Source organism: Molothrus aeneus, chromosome 12 (assembly GCF_037042795.1).
Source record: "Molothrus aeneus isolate 106 chromosome 12, BPBGC_Maene_1.0, whole genome shotgun sequence".
NCBI lineage: Eukaryota > Metazoa > Chordata > Aves > Passeriformes > Icteridae > Molothrus > Molothrus aeneus.
In genome coordinates this window covers 15,361,026-15,383,623 of record NC_089657.1, presented here as the reverse complement: position 1 = coordinate 15,383,623, position 22,598 = coordinate 15,361,026, and the positions used below count along the sequence as shown (strand labels likewise).

At 41.8% G+C, this 22,598-nt stretch overlaps 1 protein-coding gene across 1 annotated transcript; it reads left to right on the top strand.

The window, feature by feature from the left end:
• Window positions 1-2,406: 2,406 nt before the first annotated feature.
• ITIH4 (inter-alpha-trypsin inhibitor heavy chain 4) lies at window positions 2,407-19,325 on the top strand. Its single transcript, XM_066558082.1, has 22 exons — window positions 2,407-2,481; window positions 4,425-4,585; window positions 5,001-5,105; window positions 6,050-6,212; window positions 6,312-6,422; window positions 6,507-6,635; window positions 7,503-7,619; window positions 8,201-8,369; window positions 9,323-9,439; window positions 10,917-11,098; window positions 11,505-11,687; window positions 12,267-12,406; window positions 13,024-13,172; window positions 13,444-13,476; window positions 13,866-13,913; window positions 14,589-14,675; window positions 14,966-15,004; window positions 15,470-15,583; window positions 16,222-16,396; window positions 17,767-17,921; window positions 18,657-18,759; window positions 19,250-19,325. Exons 1-22 carry the CDS (start codon window positions 2,407-2,409, stop codon window positions 19,323-19,325), a joined length of 2,631 nt encoding a protein of 876 aa, XP_066414179.1.
• The last annotated feature ends 3,273 nt before the right edge of the window (window positions 19,326-22,598 follow it).

Below are 22,598 nucleotides of genomic sequence, written 5' to 3'. Positions count from 1 at the left end.
CACGGTTTCCCACTCATGGCTCTCCCCTCCACAGTTCTCCCCATATCTCTCCCCTCACACCCTTCCGGGCAGCCATGCCATGATTTCCCTTCATGCAGCTCAGCTGTGAGGGCAGAGGCCGAGCTCTCAGAGTGTCCCAGCACCGAGGGAGGGATTTCAGCTCATTCCCCAGTGGCTTTTGCCTCCTGTCCCACTGGATCAAATGAGAAGTGGGGTGCCAGACCCAGCCGCCATGTCCTGCCTTACTATGGAGATGAGAACCCAGCGAGTGTCTCTGTACAACACCAGCACACTCTGAGGGGAAGCTGTTTTTTTTAAATGCTGTTTGCTTCTTAATTTGCTGCGTTAAACACCAAACCTGTTTTCTCCCAAACCCCAGAGTGTTTCCTCTCAGCTGGATATTTGTGCTAAAACACAGAGGAACCTCTGTGGGCCCCTGCCATGCTTCCCACACACCCTGAGTCTCTGCAGCACGTCTGGAGATGGTAAGTAAGATGCCAGCTTTGTTAAAGAAACTACTTTTATTTTACACAGACTAGACATGATTAAGAGGTAAAAGTGATGCCAAAGTTCTCTGTGCACCATGAAATGCATCATATTTGGCTTTTGTGTCCCAAACACAGATAAAATGAGACAATGCCCATCCCAGAGAGACTGTGGAGAGGAGTTCACTTAAGGCAGCAGCAAATCCTTTGGCTTTAAGGGGAAAGCTTCTTTAAAGATATTGCTGGTGCATTGCTTTGCCCTGCTTTTTTCACTTTAAAAGATTATTATTTGCAACCAAGACCCCACCTCCTCACTTTAGTGGGCACAATTTCTCCATGGAGCACAGGCTCCTCACAGGTATGTACCTGTGGCAGAGCCTTTCCCAAGATCCTTCCAGAGCATGAAAAAAGTCACGGTGGAAAAAATTCCTGCCCTGATTATACTGGAGCTGCCTTTGCATTGGGTTCAACAAACCCTCCTTAATTAACCTGTGTGGAGAAGGTGGAAGGAGGTTGTTCAATAGTTATAGAAATGGTGGCAAGGGGCAAGTAGGGCAAAATATTGTCACTTTCCTTATTGCAGTACAAGGGCCTGACCTGCAGGTTTGTAGGTGGGTTAGCAGGACAAGGGGGGGTGCTGTATTTCAGACCCTGCTTTGGATATGTTGGTGCTGATTTAATAAAGCACAGAAACCTCTGTGTCCCACATGGATTCTACAGGGAAGCCAAGTAAGGTATCTGCCAGAGAAGTGGGATTTGGCAAACAGCTCTATTTCCAGGATGTTGTCATGTTCATTTACTTGTGCTGCTTCCAAGTGTGACAATAAGGACTGGGCATTGTTTTTGGTCTTCCTGTCTTTTAATGTGGACCTCATCTAAAAAATGTGAGGGGCAGAGCTGATGCTGCAGCCTAAATCTGTGCAGCAAAAGCAGCTCTTTAACATCCGTGTGATTTTACACATGGGCATTAGAAAACTGATGACAGATCCACTTAATTAAAGCTTTGGCGCTAGCAGCTCTTAGGCCGCTAAGTGTCTAATCCTGTGTATTTTAAGGGATTAAAGCATTACATGAGTTGTACAAGTTAATCAAATGTATTGCAGTTTAATTTTTTGTCTTTTAAAATATATATATTTACATGTCCTGCTATAAAGGATACAGTATTTGCAAGTAGTATAAACAGTCTGCCTGAGAGGAGTTAAGTTTATTTTTTTAAAAAGTCACTTAAGGCACAAGGCTTGTAAGACCAGGCTGTGCTTAGCACATTCTTTGTAGTGAACTTGTAGATGTCTGGTAAGTAATAAATTATTGAGCTCTGCTTTAGTGTCTCCTTGCAACTCCAAGGCCACTGGAAGCTTGCTCTCCACATGGAAACTTTGTAAAACAGGCATGAAGAAAACACAGATGCTTTAATTTCCACAGGATCTTTGTGTTAATTTATGACAATGAATGGCATTACCTACCAAGGATCATGGCCAGTTGGGCAGGGAGGCACAAAGGTTGAGAAAGCCATTAGCTGCAATATCTCATGTGAATGCTGCCTGTCCTGGCAATCTCCAAGTCTCCGAAGTGCTTGTGATAATGTTAAAGGATGTGCCCTTTCAAATTATTACTGTGGAATATGGTAGAGACCAAGTCATCTGCCTGAGGGATTTCATGTGGCACAGTGCAATCTAATTTTTAAAAAAAGTATAGAAATTTCCTAATTTTATGTGTTAGGAAACATTAAAATTCTAATGTTTAAGAGCAAAGATCTGTTGGAAAAATAAGCATTAACCAAGTCCAAGTTTTACCTGTGTTTAATGGGTAAATATTACATTTCTGTGTCTCTTCAAAGCCTACATGATATCCGCAGTACATGTTACTCATTAACTGATTAAGATAAATAGAGATTTCATTTGAAATTTTGGTTTTTTCCAAAATGGAGCAGAGGACATTGCTTGCATTGATGGTCTTTTCCTCACTCATAGTATTAGCAGAAACTAATGATCAGAAGGTATTTGCTCTATTTTTATTATCAATATCTCATTTGCTGATGTGGTCATATCGTGGTAACTGGCCAGGTAGTGCAGGTAACTCCTCTGGTAACCACCTCCCAGGGAGACTTGGGTGAATTGTGTTGAGATTTTAGAGCTTTGGGTCCTTTTAAGGTAACTTTGGTTGTTTGTTTGGGCTGTTATAGTACAAATGTAACAGGAGGCACTTGCAGATGTATTTGATGATTCTCTTCCTTCGGAATGTAAGATATCAAATTTGGGAGATCAGTAATTCTGCTTTGGCTACTGGATGATGTTTGGATCTTGACACAGGACCAAACAAGCACTATGCAGTGCCAGGAGGTTTCTGAGAAGTGTTTAATAATAAATATGGAATGGAAAAGAGGGAAGTAGAAAGTTATTTGCACGTCTGGAGGAGCAAACTCTCTTTTGTACCATCACAGTGGTGACTGGTGGCATTGTAAAAAACATCAATATTAGAGAGGAAGAGGAAGCTTTAAGTCAGAGGATTTCTCTGTCCATTGTGCCTATTCAGAAAAGAGTGAAGTGAAACTGAAATGCAGGCAGGTGTTGGGGGCAGAGCCAGGCCTGGTGGCCGCTTCAGGGGCAGCCGAGAGCTCTGCAGGGAGCCATGGAGAGTGGGTGTATGGGCCACTGTGGGTGTATGGGCCCACAGTGCCTCTGCCTCTGGGCACGTGCCTGGGGCTGGTCCTCTCTGCTTCTTTTACCTCTCTGCACAGCAAAGCTCCTCCCCGTGCTGCATCCTGCCGACCCCTGGTTTGTGCTGCCCGCAGCCTAAAATGCTGCTGGGGCTGGACCAGTGCAGGAGATGCAGGTCCTGCTCCCTGCAGCATCCCTCGGGCACGTGGCAGTGGAGTAGATTCTGCACTGGGTACATTTTGCACAGGACAAACCACAGCTTGGGGCTTGTGTTCCTTATGGAAAACCTCACCCTGAATGTGCCATGAGCAGGTTTGAGTATGGCAGGGCACCCAAGTTCTGAATTTCAGCCAGTGTCCTAATGGAGAAGAAGCCACTGCATGCTATTAATTGGCAAGAAAAGTACAGGAAATTAATTATCAAAATAGCTAAAGATCAATTAGCCATTCAAAAGACTTGGAGGTTGGAAAAGTAAAAACAGAAGTGCAATGATATTCTCTGTTGCTGAAGTTTTGTATTTTAATCAGCTGTTGGACTGTTGTGAGGCTGGTGATGCCCAGATCAGCCTTTCTTAGTGCCACTGCTGGAACATGGGTAGGACCTATAGAGAAACATCCCAAGTGCAAAAGGAGGTGTCCATGTAGGCAGGTGCTCCTGGCAGTTCTCAGTCCAGCCACCCTCTGGGGTGCTTCAGGCAGCTCTAGAATGGTGCCCTCCTCCTTTGACCTTCAGGGGCCCTGGAAGAACCAGACCAGGAGAAACATGAGTGCTCAAAGGGGATCTCCGCTTGTGTAACCAGTGAGGGGTTGGGAGGGCCATGTGAGGTTTCAAGCCTGCTAAACATCCTGTGGGACACAAGATACCAAGGAAAACAGGAAGCAAAGTCAACAGCTGGGAGAGCAAATAAACAGTTGCACAAAAAACAGGGACCTTCCCTGGGTCAGGCTTAAAGAGGCTTCTGATCTCCCTGAGGAAAATCTTGGGCAATGCACTGGGGTGATGCAGCAGCAGCTTCACTGTACCCCAAGGAGAGAAAAAGGTTCAACAGAAGCTTCTGTGGAACAGCAAAATGCAGATGTAGCTGCAGGTTTTGCATGGGACAGTGGCTGTGGCTGCAGAGAAGGGAATGAGCAGACTGGTTCAGAGCAATCCCCTCCCCAGTTCCAGCCAGCTTTCTAACAGTTCATTTCTTCATCAGAATTTTCCAACAGCAACATCCAGGTAAGGATGGCCTGAGAGCAAAACCTGCGTGTTTCTGTCTCAGTCTGTTTATTTTTTCCAGCCTGCTGTTGAAATATACAGCCTCCACGTGGACTGCAAGGTCACATCACGATTTGCTCACACAGTCATCACCAGCAGAATTGTCAACCGAGCCAATGAGTCCCGAGAGGCCACCTTTGAAGTGGAGTTACCCAAGACAGCCTTCATCACCAACTTCTCCATGTAGGACCAGTCCTCACCTGCAGTGTAAAGGAGGCAGCTCTGGGGGGGGGGGGGGGGGTCGGGTCATTTTCTGCTCAAAGAAGGAGCACAAAGAGGGTCCTCTGCAAAAGTACTCTGTGGGGCTAAGTAGTAAGCAGCCAAATAGAAAAGAGGTGCCCAGGGCCAGGCTGCCTGCTGCATAGGGTGGGTGATAGATGTGCTCAGTGGTGGTGTTTCTCCTGCTCCAGCCTCCTCAAGACTCTGCAAGGACAAGGGTTGTGTTGTGGTGGTGGCTCCTGGCATCCTCCGGCGTGGGGAGGGATTTGGGAGCCAGCATCCCTTGCTCATGCCCAGAGAGCCACAAAAAACTTCTGTTGAGTTTCTTTCCCCAGTGCATTGCTTCTAATATGAATTAATTTTCATGGAAACCAAACAGGTCCATCGATGGTGAAGTATACCCAGGAATAATAAAGGAGAAAGCTGCTGCTCAAAACGAGTATGACTCGGCAGTCTCACAAGGACAGAGCGCTGGCCTCGTTAAGTACGTTGCTGTTCTGAGTAAGGCTGCCCCAACACCCCTCCTTGGCTTCCTGTTTGGCTGGGGGCAGATTAAATCCTGGAGACAGCCACATCCCAGTGGGGTCAAATCAGTGAAAATCAGTCTTGGGTTCTTGGTGGAAGGGACAGTGTATCTTTGTGTGTGTGTGTATATATATACATATATATATATATTTAACATATAAATTCGCATATGTGTGATGTATAGGTGGGCCTGCAATGGGCTCCAGTAGGAAGCATCCCCATCCCTGTTTAGCAGTGCCTTAGGACTTGCTGTCATAGAATCACTGAATCACAGATCATGGAATGTTCTTGAAAGGGATCTACAAGGATCACAAAGTCCAATTCTCAAGTGAATGGTCCACAGAGGGATTGAACCGACAGCCACGGTGTTGCCAGCACCATGTTCTGACCAATTGAGCTAATCTCAGGGTCAAAGGTCCTTAAAGATCATCTAGTTCCAAGCCCCCTGCCATGGGCAAGGACACCTTTCAGGTTGCTCAGAGTTCCATCCAGCCTTGGTCGCTGTCATTCAAGAGCACCTCGACACACTGGGATGGTGCTCAGTGCTGAGTCTGCCTCCTTGCAAGCACAGAGGGCCATGGCATTTGAACAGATATCACAGTTTCAGGGTATATTTAATCTGTGCTTCACAGGTATTCACTCTGAGGCATCCAAGGGTTTCTGCTCCATTTCTCATCTTGCACCCATGACACATTAATGTAATGTACAATATGTGATGTGCATAATAGCACCTGCAATGTAAAAAACCCTCTCTATGATGGAAAATATTTACTGCTACTCTTTTTTTTTTATTTATCCCACATGGCCCCTTGGAGGGGTCACAATAAATGTGTGCAAATTATTTTGCACACTTCACAGACTCCAGCCACCACAAGGAGGTAAATCACTGCTCTTTTCCCCCAGAATTACAGACAGAAAGCTGGAGCAGTTCCACGTGTCCGTCAGCATCGCGGCTGCCAGCAAAGTCACTTTTGAGCTGACCTACGAGGAGCTGCTGAAGCGGCAGCTGGGGAAGTATGAGCTGCTCATCAAGGTCCGGCCCAAGCAGCTCGTTAAGCACTTCCAGGTGAGCTGTCTTGGGGAGGGCTGGGCAGGGAGCAGTGCTGTGGGTTTTAGCACAGCCATGTTCCCTCTGAGACGCTGATGTTCACTTCTTTGCTGCCAGATCGATGTGCACATCTTCGAGCCCCAGGGCATTCACTTCTTGGAGACAGACAGCACATTCATGACAAACGAGTTAACTGAGGCACTCACCAAAGAGCAGAATGAAACCAAGGTAAAGCAGCAGCTCACACAGGTTACTGCCAGTGGCAGCTCTAAGTTATATTGCTTTAGATATTTCCTTCTGATTGCTTTGCAGGCTCATATTTTATTTAAGCCAACTCTAGACCAACAGAAGAAAAATTCTGAACTTGATGAAACTCTTCTCAATGGTGATTTTGTTGTGCGTTATGATGTTAAGCGTGAAGCCACTGCAGGTGACATACAGGTAAAAAACGTATAAATGAAAATGCTTTTAGATCACAGATAAGTATGAATGTGAAGTGCAATCAGCAAAGCAGCAACATTTGCTTTGAAACACCAAGAATGACAGAAAAGGCTCTTCCCATTAATCCAGGGTCAGCAAGAACTGAGGGTGATGCTTGGTAATCCCCAGAGACATCCAGGTATATTGAAAAAAGATCACTATGAAAAAAAAAATCAGTCTTTCAAATTTTATTCAAATGCCCAATCTGTATTGGTATTTCATAGATTTTTTTTTACGGTCTTTTTAAATTATTATTTTGTTACCTCTAAAAGTGTATTTTTGGCCTCCTGTAAATGAAGTTTAGAGTAATGTGATTTATATAACTTCAAATGATGCTTGGTCTCTGTGGTTTTTGTGATAACTGAGGTGATAACTAAATACAGCAGGAACTTAACAAATATTTATGAACCGATGCCTATTCTAGGGAATAAAATAGAGTATTTTCCATATCATTTTACTAATGAAGTATACATGGGTGTGCTAAAAGGTGGCAGCCACAGTCATTCAGCAGAGATGTACTCATAGGTAATGATAAAGAGGTAATGTGATACACAGTGATAATATGCATATATCATACTTATGGCACTGAGATGTCTAATATATATGTATGCATGCATGCTGCTCTCTGGTAATTTTCTCTCTACAGACAATCTTGCTTCCAGCTAGGAAATACATTTTACTTTTTAAATTTAAATTCTTTTATTTGGGCTTATCGAGAGAGCAGAATGCTGAGCATGCTCCCCACTTCTTGCTGTGCCAGAATGTTAAGATTTATTCTTTATTTCTTCAGATGTACTTTTATGGGTGATTTCACATTCTGTATTTCAGATTGTCAATGGGTATTTTGTCCATTACTTTGCACCCCAAGAAATGCCAGTGATTCCCAAAAATGTCATCTTTGTTATAGACCGAAGTGGCTCTATGACAGGCAGAAAAATTGAACAGGTAACTTCCCTCAAAGCATGACCTCTGTTAGCAGCAGGCACACACCCCCCAGGCTTCTGAGGAAGCAACTGGGAATTTTTCATTGGAAGCACGCACTGGTTTTGTACACAGCAAAGGGTTCAGACTCATAGAAGTGCTTGAAAATACATATGCATAGATTGAAGTTATTAAGGAGTAACTCTTGTCTGACACAACTATTTTCATGGATATTAAACATTGAGGCAGAGAGAATTTACTGTATTTTTGCAGAATTTCTTGTGTTTGTATTTTTCTTTAATGAAGATTAGAGAGTTAATTTATCTGTTGTCTGTTTTATGTTTATTGATGACTGTGTATGTAGCTCTGTTTGAGAGCAGACAAGCCTCCTACAGCCCTCATAGGTTGGATTTTGTGTCTGTAGGTTAAGCGAATTGTCTATTTCTGGTGGTCTCAACCTAAAACATTCCATTAGGGCTTAATGAAGGCATAGGGCTGCATCTGGAACAGAGCTGTAGAGAACTCTCTTATTACACTGTAATTTCAATCCCAGTTCTGGCAAAGAAGTGGAAATAATCAAAATCATTGTTTTCTCCTTGGAACAGACAAGGGATGCCCTGTTGAAGATTTTGCAGGACCTCCGCCAAGAAGATCATTTCAGCTTTATCACCTTCAACCACAAAGTGGTGGAGTGGAAGAGCTCTTTGCTGCCAGCCACTGAGGAGAACGTGGCCAGTGCTGCAGCCCTGGTGCAGACTCTCGCTGCCAGGGGAGGTACACGTGCTCGTAGCCACAAATATGAACCCAGTGGAATGAAGTGCTTAGAAAATAATTATTTTTATTAGTTATATAGTGCCCCAGAGCTACCACCAGTGCTTACAAAGCAGGTCAGTTTTTAAGACTTATAAGTGATGAGTGAGAAAGAAAGCCTGTGCGTGGTCAGACTGGTGACTACATTATGAGATAGATATAGTTATATAGTACATGAGAGATGCTTACAGCACATCTATGAACCAAAGCCACAAAGTTTTGTTTCCAGTTTTTATCACAGAGACAATTAGAAGATTCCTTGGTAGCAGACTTTTTCTACAGAAAAATGGCAACTTACTCAACATTTGATAGCAATTTGTTGACTTTTTTTCCTATTTATATCAAGTGTCCCCTTGTAAAAAAAAAAAAAGAAAAAAAAACCATATCCAAGCCATGCCACATAAATAAAATAGGCCAAACAGACACGGCATTTCAGTTGCTGCAGCAGTCAGTGTGCTTGGTGTTATTATTTATTTTTAAGCACAGCTCAAGGGCTCTATCTCCCTTTAATGTTACACTGTCAGTATGAGCAGAAGTTTCCTTTCTCTAGGCACTAACACCAATAAATCCACCCGTGCTCAGCTCTTTTCTCTGATTTCTTATAGAAGGCAGGGAAACTTTTCTTAAATATAGGTTAATAGATGACAGTATGTTTATTTAAGCATTTTTAATGGCTCTAGACATGTTTGTATTTCCCATGACACATGTGTGGAAAATCCTCCCAAGAGAATACTCCAGCACTGCTGTAGCAATATAACACCCAGTAATTAAGTCCAGTAGGCTAAGTTCCTAAATCCTCCTCTCTCAGAAGGATTAATTCCTGCAGAAAAGTCTGCAGGGCCTGGGCAGAGGAAGGGCAGCAATCCCTGCAGGTGATTGTGCTGTTGAGGTGAGCAATGCCTGCTCTCTCTTTGCAGGCACAGACATCAGTGCTGCCCTGCTGGCTGCCGTGGGCGTGCTGGACAAACACGAGGGGCTGCCAGAGCGCAGCGTCTCCATGATTATTTTGCTGACAGATGGCCAGCCCACTTCTGGTGAGTGAATGCCACGCCCGGTCCTCCCTCCTCTGGGGTTTTTATCTGGTACATTTGCATCCCAATATTGATAGACCTAGCCTGTGTTTTAGAAGAGCTTTGGAATACACAGGCCGAGCTACTGCTGGATCTGGAGAGGGGGATTATGAGAGGGTTCTGCTGAAGGCTGTAGGGAGTGATGGCACAGCCTGCCTGCCTGTGATTGCACATCTTTTAGCTGGGAATTGTTTTGCTCATACCATTAGCTTCCCAGTTTATAAACTCAAGGGAATTGGAGATACTCCAGGCACAGCTGAAACAGAAAAGTAAAATACCTAGAGACAAAATACAGACATTTTGCAGATACTGTGTACAGTCCTATTTGAGAGATATTGCTTGTGCTTCTTCACCGTCTGTGCCCCAAACTTAAGATATTTTCAAGATGCTTCTTGTTCTGCATTCTTTGCTATGTCTTAATTAGTGATCAGCTGTGACAGCACAAACCAAAGGATTGAGATTGAAATATCAGGTGAAATAAGCAACTCCCAGAGCAATGGCACAAACTCCCTTGTCTTGAATGGGGGTTTGTCTTAGTTTTGTGTGGCACCAGCATCACTCCAAGATCAGCAATAGTACTTCATCTGTAAGCCTATAATAAGATCATTCTCCCTTTTAGATTGTGTGAGCCATTCTGCTTTGGGGTTTCTTGATTTTGTTTGGGTTTTTTAGTAAAATTCAGCTCACAGTGCTGCCTCCCCAGCATAGCCACAGTGAGTCTCCAGTGCTCCCCACATCCAGCAGTTAGAAATGAGTCCAGGGTGGAGTGTCAGGTGTTATTGCCTACACTGCCTTCCTTAGCAAAGCAGCTAAAAAGGAAAAATCTGAGCTGCTCCCATGGTATTGCTACAGGCAGTGACAGCTTCTGCCTGGAAATGCTGATGGAAAAGCTCTCACTACATGGCTGTCAGCAGCTCTTCAAATGGAGTAAGGTGATGGCGTGAAAATCTTTTCCTCTGTCACACAAAGGGGCTGGGAGAGAAGCATGGCCGAGTTCATTGGCAGTTTGTTGGAATTGCTCCATTAACCAATCCATTCTTCTCTCAATTGACACACATAATTTTTATGGATACTACTTGTCTTTTGAATGCTTGATGAAGTGTATCCATCCCTCATGTTGTTAGCTTGTAGTGTGTGTCCTTTCTGTACTAAAATCGTCCTCTGGCCCTGTAATCCTATAAAATATTTTGCACTTGGCCATGACAACATCAGAAGAACCTAATAAAAGTCATTAAGGGGGGAGAATCATGTTCTGGCATTCCACATACAGAGTTGTGCTTTCATTTCCAATTTGATTACTAGCATTCTATCCCCTATTTTTTTAGTATTCTATTATGAATTATATTAAAAAACTTCAGACAGTATTTTCCATTAACCTGCTGCAGTCTTTTTGCACTTCAAAAGACCCAAACCCACAATGGTGTTTTTGTTTCATTTACAGGTGAGAGAAATGTGGAAGTAATTCAAGAAAACGTTCAGAAAGCAATCAATGGGAAATATGCTCTTTTCTGCCTTGGCTTTGGGTTTGATGTCAGTTATAAATTCCTGGAGAAAATGGCCCTGAGCAATGGGGGAATAGCACGGCGTATCTATGAAAATGCTGATGCAGCCCTGCAGCTCCAGGTCAGGAGTAAGGAATGTGCCAGGAAAGCCATGCATCAGCCTCAGCTTATATCCAGTTCTAGCAGCAAAATCACAGATTTTCTGAGATGAAAAGTTGGGGTTGAGTTTACCTGTTACTTTAGCCGAGGGAGGAAGGCAATTTTGGGGTATCTGAGGGTTTGTACCTCCATGTTATCCATGACTCGAAGTTTTCAAATCAGCCACATTAAGACAAACTGGAAAATTCACACATTTCTCTACTGTAAAAAGAGAAATTGTCCAGGGGAAGTGGACAATTTCTGAATTTGCAGTAGTCTTGCACTGCTAAAGAAAAAGCTTTTTAAGGGGGCTTTAGACATTCAACATATTGTTTTGCACAATTTTGCTGTCATTTGTGTGTGTTCTCTGTCTTACTGCTCTTCTTTAGGACTTTTATCAAGAAGTGGCTACCCCAATATTAATGCAAATTGAAATGCAGTATCCAGAAAATTCCATTGAAGGATTAACCAAGAACAATTTCAAGCTGTTTTTTGAAGGATCTGAAATTATAGTGTCTGGAAAAATTAGCAATGAGCTGGATCTTTTGCCAGTGGAAATTAAAGCTCAGTCAGTAAGTGTTTAGTTTACTAATTGTGAAACACATCTCTCCCTTCTGTCTTTTGTGGCACAATAGGAGGCTTCAAGAAGTGTTTTGTGTTCAGTATATGTTTGTTACATTTGGGTTCTCAGCTGTTTTCTCATTGTTTGATCTGTCAGATAATTTGTTAAAATTACTCTCTCTTGAATTTGCTACAAAAGAAAAACCTTGAAGAATATCCACAAATAAGTAAACAGAAAATTTAATTCAGTTTTGCTAATTATTTAACAAAATTCAAGTATTTTAGCCTTTTAAGCACTTTTAGGTTTCTATTGTTACAATGAAGTAGGAAATCTCAATTATTCATCTCAAAAATGCTGAAATAGAATTTAATTAACTCCTTTTTTCATCATTGTTTCAAGTGCAGAAATACAGATCTAAAATACATGCTTTTTAGATACTTTGGGGATGCATTTTCCAATGGGAAAGAACAAAATTGAAGGACAGCTGGTACTGAAAGATATTAAGTCTCACAATGTGACTATAAATGAAGTTTATAGAGCTGAAGTTTATGGAGCTGTTCTTTTGATGGTCAGTTTTCTCCCACTTCAGCACACAAGTAACTTGACTCTCAAGGAAGAAGCAAATGTCAAAGAGAAGGAGCAAGTATTCCAAAATCAAAGATACATCTTTGGGAATTTCATAGAGAGACTGTGGGCTTACTTGACCATTCAGCAGCTTCTGGAAAAAGCGTAAGAGATTTTAATGCCTCACATAACAAACTTCTAACTTCTCAAAACACAAATTCCTTATTCACAAATTATATGATCAGAAAATACAAAGAAACAGAAATATTTTTCCAGACGGTACCATAAACATAAGATACTGGGAGAATACTACATTACTATATGATGAACATGAAGTGCCTTTCAGTTTATGGTAGCACTACAACATTCAATTTCATATATATATGAACACATAATGTAACACATTCTACATGAAATTACTATGAAATATATTTCAATTGTATGGGCTGTGTTGAGCTGTTCTTGTACACCCTGAAATATTGTCTGCAGATAAGGAAATGGCAATAGTTAGGGAATAGAAAAATATGGATGTCCATAAGATACTTCATAGACCATGTATCTATTACTTCCATGTATTTAAACCATACATAGTCTCCAGTGTTGCAAAGAATGAAGCATTTCCATAATTTCAGGCACATGAAGAGCTGAGTTATCCCCATAAGACTACTGACCCTACAGTAATAAATATCTATGGAGACACAGCTAATACATAAAGGAATCTGAAGACAATTTGTTCATAGCAAAAAAAGACATTTTTGCTACATCATTAACACAGACTTTAGTATTTCAGCTCAAGAAGAGGACCAGAAGGCCCTGGAGGCCCAAGCCTTGGATCTGTCCCTGCGGTACAGCTTTGTCACACCGCTCACTTCCATGGTGGTCACCAAACCCCAGCAGCAGGAGGAGCTGGCAAACAAACCCACCGAGGCTGGTAAAAACAGCCCCCTGAAATGACAGTCACTACAGTTGAAATGGAAAACAGTTTGTTTAAATATTAACTAAAGGTAGTCTAATAGCTGTTACTATGAATGCAGGGAGGAAAGAATGGCCTCAGTCAGAGTTTTGCAAGTGCTTTATATACTCATCCTTTAGCCCTAAAAACATCATCAGCTGAAGCCCTTGCCCCAGTTTGTTGGTTCACATGGGTAAAGTAATTCAGTGTTTACTGTATGACACTCATCTGTCCCTCTTTTACTTCACAGACAATGAGAAGCCCAGCAATATTCCAGCAGGAGGTAAATGTTTTCTTCTTTTCCAGTAGCATATTTTCATAGTCTCTAACAAAAAAAAAAAAACCAAAAAAACCAAAACTAAAAAAATCAAACCAAAACAAACAAAAAACAAAAACAAACAAACAAAAACAAAATAACAAGAGCAAACAAAAGAGTTCATGGTGGTTGTTCTGTAGAGGGAAGTATCTGAGATTTGAAAAAATGTGTGAAGTAAATTATAAGCAATGCTTGCTACAGTCTGTGCAGGTTTTAGGTGGATAACAGGGACAAAGGGAGAAAATCTTCCATTCAGAAAGTCTCAAAGGTCAAAATTATCTATGCTCTTGAGGAAAGTAGTTCTTCAAATCAATAGTGTTAATGATGCTTTCTGCTTCTTCCTACCACGTGTGAAGCATCTTCCCAAAGACTCCACTCAAGAATGCCTTGGGAGGACGATTCAGGTATGTTTTTCCTCTCTGGAAACTGCAATTATTTGAATAATAATTTTATAGGTGGAGAACCTTGGTTTGGCTCTAGTTCTTTCACAGAAATGTATCAAGAGAATCACAATGCTGCCCTGTTTCTAGAAGTTGCCTCTTTCAAAGTGCTGCTGGAGCGTTCAACAGCAGAACCACTCCTCTAAGGGATGTAATGCAGTCATGAATAAAACACAGATATTCTTTTTTTTTCTCTCCAGTTGCTATTGGACTGAGGGGTGGGCGACCTGCTGGTAAGTACGCCTCCTCTGTTTCTCCTCAGAATAATTCTATAAAGTTCATTTCATATGCAGGGTCATATCAACCTTATTTTATATAAATGCATTTGGATTGGAGATGCCCACTTTGATGTACAATTTAGTTTTTATTATATGTGTTTCAGTCCACAGATATTTTATAACGAACTATAAACTTTTGAAAACAATCTTGGTCCCTTTTCAGGAATATAAAAAAAAATGTACCTCCTGAAAATAAATGTGAAAGATATGGAAAAGCATGCATTAGTAAGCTGAAAGAAATGGATCTAAGAACAAAATAATTCACCAGTCCTAAGGTATCCAGAAAAGTCAGTGGACAGCAAGCAGGACAGATTCCCTCTTTCAAAGTGTTGGGAGTAAGGTGCAAGGCATAAACCCAAAGCAACAAAACATTGGGAAAACCCTTTTCTTTCAGATAGACGGCGCTCTGAGCTCCAAACTGTCAGCAACAGGAAGATGTTTTCAACAGGTAGCTGCTCACAGTGGGGTCAGAGGGGCTGGGCTGGGTGTGCTGCATTCTGCACAGCCCAGCGACCCTTGAAAACACAGCTCTAAACCCTCCTACAGCTCCAGCTGAGCACAGGCCCCTCCCTGTGCTCTTTTCCCCCATTGGGACAGCTCGTCTCAGGCAAAGCTCTCCACAGTTGTCAGTGAAGAGCTCTGTTAAAAAGGTTTCTGTACAGCATTTGTTCTGGTTCATCAGCTGACTTACAGAAAAACGTTTCATTAAACTCTTCTTATTAATTTTTACTGTTTCAGTTTCCAGGTTCAGAGATGCCAAAAGACCACAACCTATTGGTAAGTGACACATATCCTATACCCATTTCAATTTCTAATGTAACTGTAATGTACACTTCATGCAACAGTGCTTTTTCTTACTGCATCAACTCTGTGAAAAGCTTTTACCACTTCTTGCAAACCTTGGCTAGTTCTTTCCGTTTAAGTAGAAAGTATTCCTGTATTCCATGAGAAGATCTCTCTGGCTCAAGGACATAAGAAATGCAGTACAACAAATTTTCAGCCTGAGCATTTTTTAGGGCTCCTTGTCCTCAGTAAACTCCATATTTAAAATCTGTTGGTTTCATTCATATCAAGGTGCTGTGTCTGTGTTTTTCAACAATATTACTTTGTTTTTAATCATTCTATCCTTTAAAAGCTATAACTACTGTTTTAGGCATAAATCTATAAATTATTTCTCCTGTACCTATTCAGCATAGAGGCTAGATTTTTATTGTTGCTGATATTTTTCTTCTTTCTTTTCAGCCAATGAACATGCAGAACTTCTATTTCAATTACCCAGACAAAATGAAAGAATCTGCTTAAATATTGATCAGAGAGCACAAACCTCTGTCCACCTTCTGTCAGATCCAGAGCAAGGTGAGTGAGCCATGTTACCCCAATGCCAAGGCAAGGAGAGTCACTGGGTCTGTGAGTGCAGTTGGTATTTTTGGAAATAACCCCCTCTCATGAAGAGCCATCTCACACCTGCGGCTTTGCACTGACCAGAGAGGCTGTGGTAAATTCTGCCTTTCTGTTAGGCAATATTAATGGTGCAATAGCTGGGGGCACTTCTCACAGATCTGGCTGAGGATCCCCTTCTCCTCCTGGTGTCACATCCTCCTTGGTCCTTAGGGTGTTCTCCTATGCAGCCCTTGGGGCTTTGGAGAATGCAGAGACCTTAAACCTTATGGTCCCTGTGTGCCAACAGAAAGGTGCATGCTCTGGATGCACAGCAGATTTTCTGTGGTCCTGCCCTTGAGGAGCCATGGCCCAGGCACCAGGCACCTGCTCTGATTATGGAACAGAGACATCTGTGTGCAGGAGGTGGAAGCATGGGGTTAGACCAGCTCTAGTGACCCCACCACAGACTTGGGGCATGTGGAGCTGCAAGCCAGAAGTGCCCCACAAAACTAGATTTGAGACCCTGGAGTCGTTTCAGTAACAAAACTTGGAGCAGGTTTATTAAGATCACTTGTACCTTAAGAGAAGAATCATCTGACAAATTTGTATTAAAGGACTCACTGTGACGGGGAAACTTGGAGATGGAAAAAATCACTTTGTGCAGTTTGATATTAACTATGTGAATCCCCCTGTGCAAATCCATGTCTACACTCATGCAATCCTTGTAAGCCACAATAACAAGAACAATTGGCTGTCATGGACAACGTCAACTTCCTCCACCATCCAGGGGTAAGAAACATCTCCCTGTCTTTTCCTAAACTTGAAAATGTGTCAGATCTTTGTTTATTCAGGCCTCTACTTTTCTATTTACCTGAAGTAGGTGCTTCCAAATGTCCTTCTCCAGCAAGTATATCAGTGTGAGTAGCAGCAGGGTATCTTCATAATCCCCCATTTCAAATTTGGAGAAGAAAAGAAGTTTAATTTTAATTCTCCATGCCTGTGTAAAGAGAACCAGAACAACTGCACCATCAGCCTGCTGTTCATGTATTTATGTTCCAATGGAAAGGAGCCATGCAGAGCAGCCTGGTGCCACCAGCAGCCACTTAGTGCTCCTCCAGGGCAGAGCAAGCACTGCCAGTGATGGCTTTGACATTTACTGTCCCTTTTATACAGCACTTGGCTCCACACAGGCTGGGGTTTTCTTTCTCCTCAGTTTTAGCAATAACTCCCATCTGGGAAGCTGACATTTTTTTATGGGCAGGCATAAAGAGTTGGAATAGCTGTCTGTATTAAATGTCCACTGTAGGAGAAGGGATACTTTAAAAGCAGACTTCATTTGTTGGAGTAATTAGAGCAGGACCCTTCAGTACCCCAAGAGCTGAGTGGAGCTGGTTCCCCCAGCCTTTTCATATTGCTGGAACAAGTCTCCACAAGGATCCCCTGCTGGCCTGGGGCAGACGGGACACACATTGCTGCTCCCACACACACAGTTCTAGACAATAACAACTCCTACAACAACTGCTTTCAATTATTCTTGCAGTTCAACAGAGCCAAGAGCTGGCTGGATTTATGTCCCAGTATAATTTGCCAAGCAGAATGATCCTTCTGCTTCAATCCAGCACCCGAGCCTTTGCATCAGCACTTTGGGGGTGGCTTTGTTAATCCTGTCTGCAGGGAGCAAAATGACAGTGACATTTGTGTTCTCCAAGACCACCTGGGATCACAATAATATGAATGGGTCAGAAGAAAGGCAAGATCTGAAAAACTTGTGAAATATCCAAGAAAAAAAAATATTTGACCTGTTCATTAAAAAAAAAGATTGAATTATATTATTAGTCTACCTTTTTTCTCATTAAAATGGTGAGAAATTTTTTTTCCCATCCAAGCATTTCTTTTCATTGTGGATAATAAGGTGTATTCATCAGCAAAAAATTGTCCCCTGGTATATTTGCAAGACCCGTTGTGAAGCATGGAGAGAAAAGATATTCTACTCAATATTTTCCAGCTTAAAGATAACTACAAACAGAGCAGGAAAAATGCAATTGCAAAGAGACAAAAGGCAAAAAATTAAATTATTTTGATTAATTAATGTCAGTTACTTAAATATATATTCTTTCTTCACATTCTTCTTGGAAATAATTTCCTAATTTACTTCCTAGGCTGACAGTGTCAGTTGAAAAGGAAAAGAGTGTTACAGCATCACTGCCTGATACGGTCACAGTAAAAATTTCCTTGGTCAGGTTTCCAGAAGATTTCCTTGGGCTCTATTTCTTGAACACCGACCGTTTTTCGGACAAAGTCACTGGAGTTCTGGGTGTGTATCAGCATGGATGTGTGCAGCAAAGAATGCTCTTGTAACTCAGCTCCTGAAATGAGACTGTAGTCAGGGAGTTCTTGAGAAACTTTGCATTTAATTTATTCCTTTTGGACATTTAACTTTTACTGCCCAGCAATCCCAAAAAGGGGAGGTCTCACCCTAGAAACATAATGCATAACATAATGCTTTTCCACTCACCCTAAGTAGCCCATTATGGTTTTATAAAATGTTAAAATAAGACACAAATAATAGTTGGGCTTAACCTCAACAGTGCTGTGGAATGACATGACTGATGCAGAAAATCCATTTGATGTCAAATAACAGACTATAAATAATGGACATAAAATTGTAAACAATCACGGTTAGGAAATGAAAGCCAGCTGCTCCTGAACATCTTGGCTCCAAAAATCCTGGTGGGACCTAAGTTGAAGTTGTTTTGGAAACTTTGCAAAAAGAGGCTCTGTATTCCAAAAACCACAAGGAAGAAATAATTGTGAAAAATCATCAGAGAAAGGCTGAACCTTCCCATGGAGAGCGTTAGGGATAACAAGAGATCACAGATGAAACAGAGGAATTTTCTAATCTTACTAATGGAGTATCCAAACTGGATCTTTGATTTGTTTTCTGAGATGAAGAGCTGCTCTCCTGGTGTTAGAACTGCCATTTGGCTTAAACAAACAGCAACACTCAGCTGGTTTGTAATTTTTAATAATTTCTGTGTCTGTTGCTTAGGTCAATTTTATTCAAAAGCACAATTTAGGAGCAACTCCAACAATGATCAGAGAGCTGTGGAAAGACTCCTGAGAGTGTCTGGATCTGAGCACAAAGTTTCCAGGTACCCGATATGGAGGGAGGGGAGGGGGTGTGCTTTGAGATGTATTTTATCAGCAAATACCAGAGATCTAAAGAAATGAAACTGAGGGAGTGTTTGTAAGAACACACCTCTTTCATGTAAATAACTTGCATTTTAATTTTTTCCTAAAAGCTTGCATTTGTTGTTTAAGTGATGCTACAGGGCTCCAGGCTCCTATTTCATTGGGGGAAATAATTACACCCTGGGGGTACAGCTTGCATTGTTAGCCTGGAAAGGGAGGGTGTTCCCTCAACTGGATTTACCAGGAGGAAAATTTTCTATCCTTCAACTGCTTTTAGCACACATCTGTGATGGGGAAAAATCACTGTGAGTGTGCAGGTCCTGGGAGTGCTGAGGTGCAACTGTGCCCACCCAGACCTCTGACTCCTGGTACCATCTGCACATCAGGGCAATTCTGACCCTGCCCCTTGATTGTGTTATCACGTCTTCTCTTGTTTTGATTTCATTTCAGGTTGTACAAGAAAGATTACAGGCTTGAGTCAGCCAGTGAACCTGTTTCCTGCTGGTCAATAGAGCTAACTCCCTAGGAAAAAAATCTTTGAAGGAAATTATGGAAATGAAGCTCTTCCAAGTATTTTTGGTACTTTCATCAAGAAAACTACAGTTAAAGCCTTACTGTTGCTCTATATATGTGTCACAGATATTTTATCTTGAAATAATTATACTTTTAAGATATAACGGTCCTTGCTTGTTTGCTATTTGAAAATGGTTTCTAATCTGCCATGTGGTTTTGTTGTTGAAGATTTATGTGAATGAACTAAATAAAATTGACATTATCAGTTCACAGTTTGATATGGACACATGGACTTATGTTTCCAAAGAGAAATCAGTAGTGGCATCATCCAAGCCAAGAAATGTGTCATGCAAACAGTAATAGATCTCTAAGACTTTATCCAGTTGTAGATGGTGGTGTTCTTGAGCCATGCATTTTGTGAAAACACCATGAAGTTTGAGGCAGTATTTGTTTACCGTGTCTCTCATTTTCTATTTTATTGCTGTATCAGGGCTCTCTCAGAGGTTGTTCTGTGAGACCATTCAAAGCTCATTAAATCAGCAGAGAAGGGGGCGATGCAAACCCACACCAGCTGTGCTCTGGTTCATTATTGCAAAAGTCTCTGAGGCTCCCTTTTGGAAACATCTGCAGAGCAGCCATTGGCTGATTGCAAAACCTCTGGTTGCAAAACATTGCATTTCAACCCCAAAAGTTAGCAGCTTTTTTTGGCTCCATTTCATACATTTTGCAAACATTGGAAAATGTTTTACAAATAATGAACATCTCAAGCCCAACCTGCTGTGCACGGAGGTAACACTGCAGAGTAAACACACACACAGAAGCCCCTGCCCATGAAAGCCAAGCTGTAGTTTCAGTCTTCTGCTTTTTGTAAGTTTTAATTCCAAAATTATTTTGGTTTAGAATTTCAGTTCCTTTGTATCTTTGAACCTATAAATATGCCAGCATTATAGGCAGTTTAACAGAAGTTTCTTTCTATCATGACAATAATAAATAACTGGAAAAACCTTTTTTTATTTTAAAGCAATGTACTAAAAGAGAAACAATTTCTTGCCAAAGTCAATAAGCTAAAACAAACTGTGTAATTAGAAGCCTGTTTTTTGAAAGAACTGTGCAGACACAATGCCAAGATATGTTTGTGTGAATTGCTCGTACTTTCAAGGTGCTGATTTTGCTGCACAAACTGTGGAATTTGGAGACTGGAAGTACCAGATTGCTCACTTCACTGCATCAAAAAGAGGCTTCCCAATCTGATTCCATTATAGATGAACTTGGGATTTGAATCACAAGCTGTTGATCCAGGGTTATATCAGCAGAGTTGCTGTAAATTAAATATTCTCTGCTTTCAGTTGTGGGGTGTCTGTGAGTCACCTCCTGCGAGCAGCAGGGATACAAACAGCACTGAGCAGGGAGCAATGGCTCATGGCAGGGGCAGCTTTCCCCTGGGACCCTGTGCTTTCAGTGAGGCTCAATCTAGCACAGGCCATGCTTGAGAGCTGTACTCACAGTGCAGTGCCTGAGCTTTCTCAGGCAGCTGCTGCCCTGCTAATGCAGTTCTCCCTTGCTGCAAAGAAACACTGGGCCTGGGAATTTATTAAGGTAAAATACAAACTCCTCATATTGTTCAAAGATTTTATCTGACTTTGAATAGACAAGTTGTGCTGACAGAGGTTTCTGTGCTCTCTGCAGCAGCCCGAAGTTGCAGGTGTGCCTGGCTGCTGCAGCTCCCCAATCCATGTAGTGCTGCTCCCCTCTGCACTGTGCTTTCCATTCTGTAAGTAGGTGCCATTCCACTCTTCACTTGAATTTTGTCTTCATTTGTTATTTAGGCACTTTCCTCCTGTGATTTCCAAGCCCCGAAGTGAGTTCTGGTGGGTTTCTGATTTCCTATGTTCCCTTCCCTTGCTCAGAAGCTGGAGGCAGATGCAGTAATGAATATTTGGCATTTTGTAATTTCTAATTCCAATACAAAATAGTGTCAGTGTATATGTTACAGATCTATGCATATCTCACAGGATATGGCCCCACACTTCTCTTTTTAACCAACACTGTAGCCATCAGCAGGAGGAGTAAATATTTTATCTAACTGTGAGCATCTGTCTGCTGCTTCTCTCTGCCCTCTGTTACCTTTAGCTACATTTGCTGTTACCTCCTGCCTTACAGGAATCTCTGAGTGCTTATTGAACAGGAGCCATGCAAAAGCAGACCTGAGAGCAGCTCGTGACTCCCAAATCAGTCACAGACAGGACTCCTGCCAGCTCCAGAGATTTGCCTCATCCCTATAAATCAAACAGGAAAGTTCCAGCTGGCCAGGATTGCCTTGTGCCTAAACTCTGCCAGCCAGGGAGGTCAAGGTCTGCTGTCCACTGCTCTGCTTTATGGTGTTAATGGAGCAAGGGAGCACAGGACCAGCCCCATGGACAGTGCCACAGCTCCTGTCTCAGGATCCAAAATGGATCATTTCTTTATTTCATTCTATTCCATCTAATTAATTCTCTTACAACAAAAATTTAGAACCATGTAAACTTAAACTTACTAGTTTCAATGTTCTCTCACTCCTTCCTTTTGTTCTTCCTGCCTTCCTTGTTTTCCAGTCACTTATTACCTTCTGTAGGAATTACCTGTTTTCTTTCACCATTTCTGTCTGGATTTAGCTAGCAAAGATCTGCAGCCACTGTGACACCCTCTACCCTCTCCTATTTATTTTCTCCTACACAACTGCTGCTTTCAGTAAAGGATTATGCTCCTCAAAAAGGCCTGTATATCCCATAAATTTAGCAGTAAGTGTATCTTTTCTCCATTTTTTTCCTCTTTGATTTTTCTGCTGTATTTTTGTTCACCTCTATCCTTGTTCTTTCAATTTGACCTATCATATCTTCTATCACTCCTTTCTCCCATTCCTCTTTTCTCTGTGTTCCACATTCTAGTTTTCCACACAATGACTTTTTTTGTCCTACTACTGTTGGGGAATTTTCTGCTTTGCCATGCGAGACCACAACTGCCTTTTTGTGGCTGATTTGATTAAAATGAATCTTGAAGTAAATAAGAAATATGGGAGGGAGAGAACATGTTTTTGGTTGGGTGGGTTTTTTGCTTTAGAAGTAAGAGCTTGCAATTTCTTGCAGTAAAAAATGAATATATAAATAAATGGGGCACTTGCCCTGAATGTGTCCATAAATTCTTTTATGGGAACAGAAGGAAGGGTCTTCCTCAAGAAAGATACAGTCCAAAAGAACTACTATTACTCAAATGTGAGTGCTGCTTGCAACCTTGGTGTTTCATTAATTGG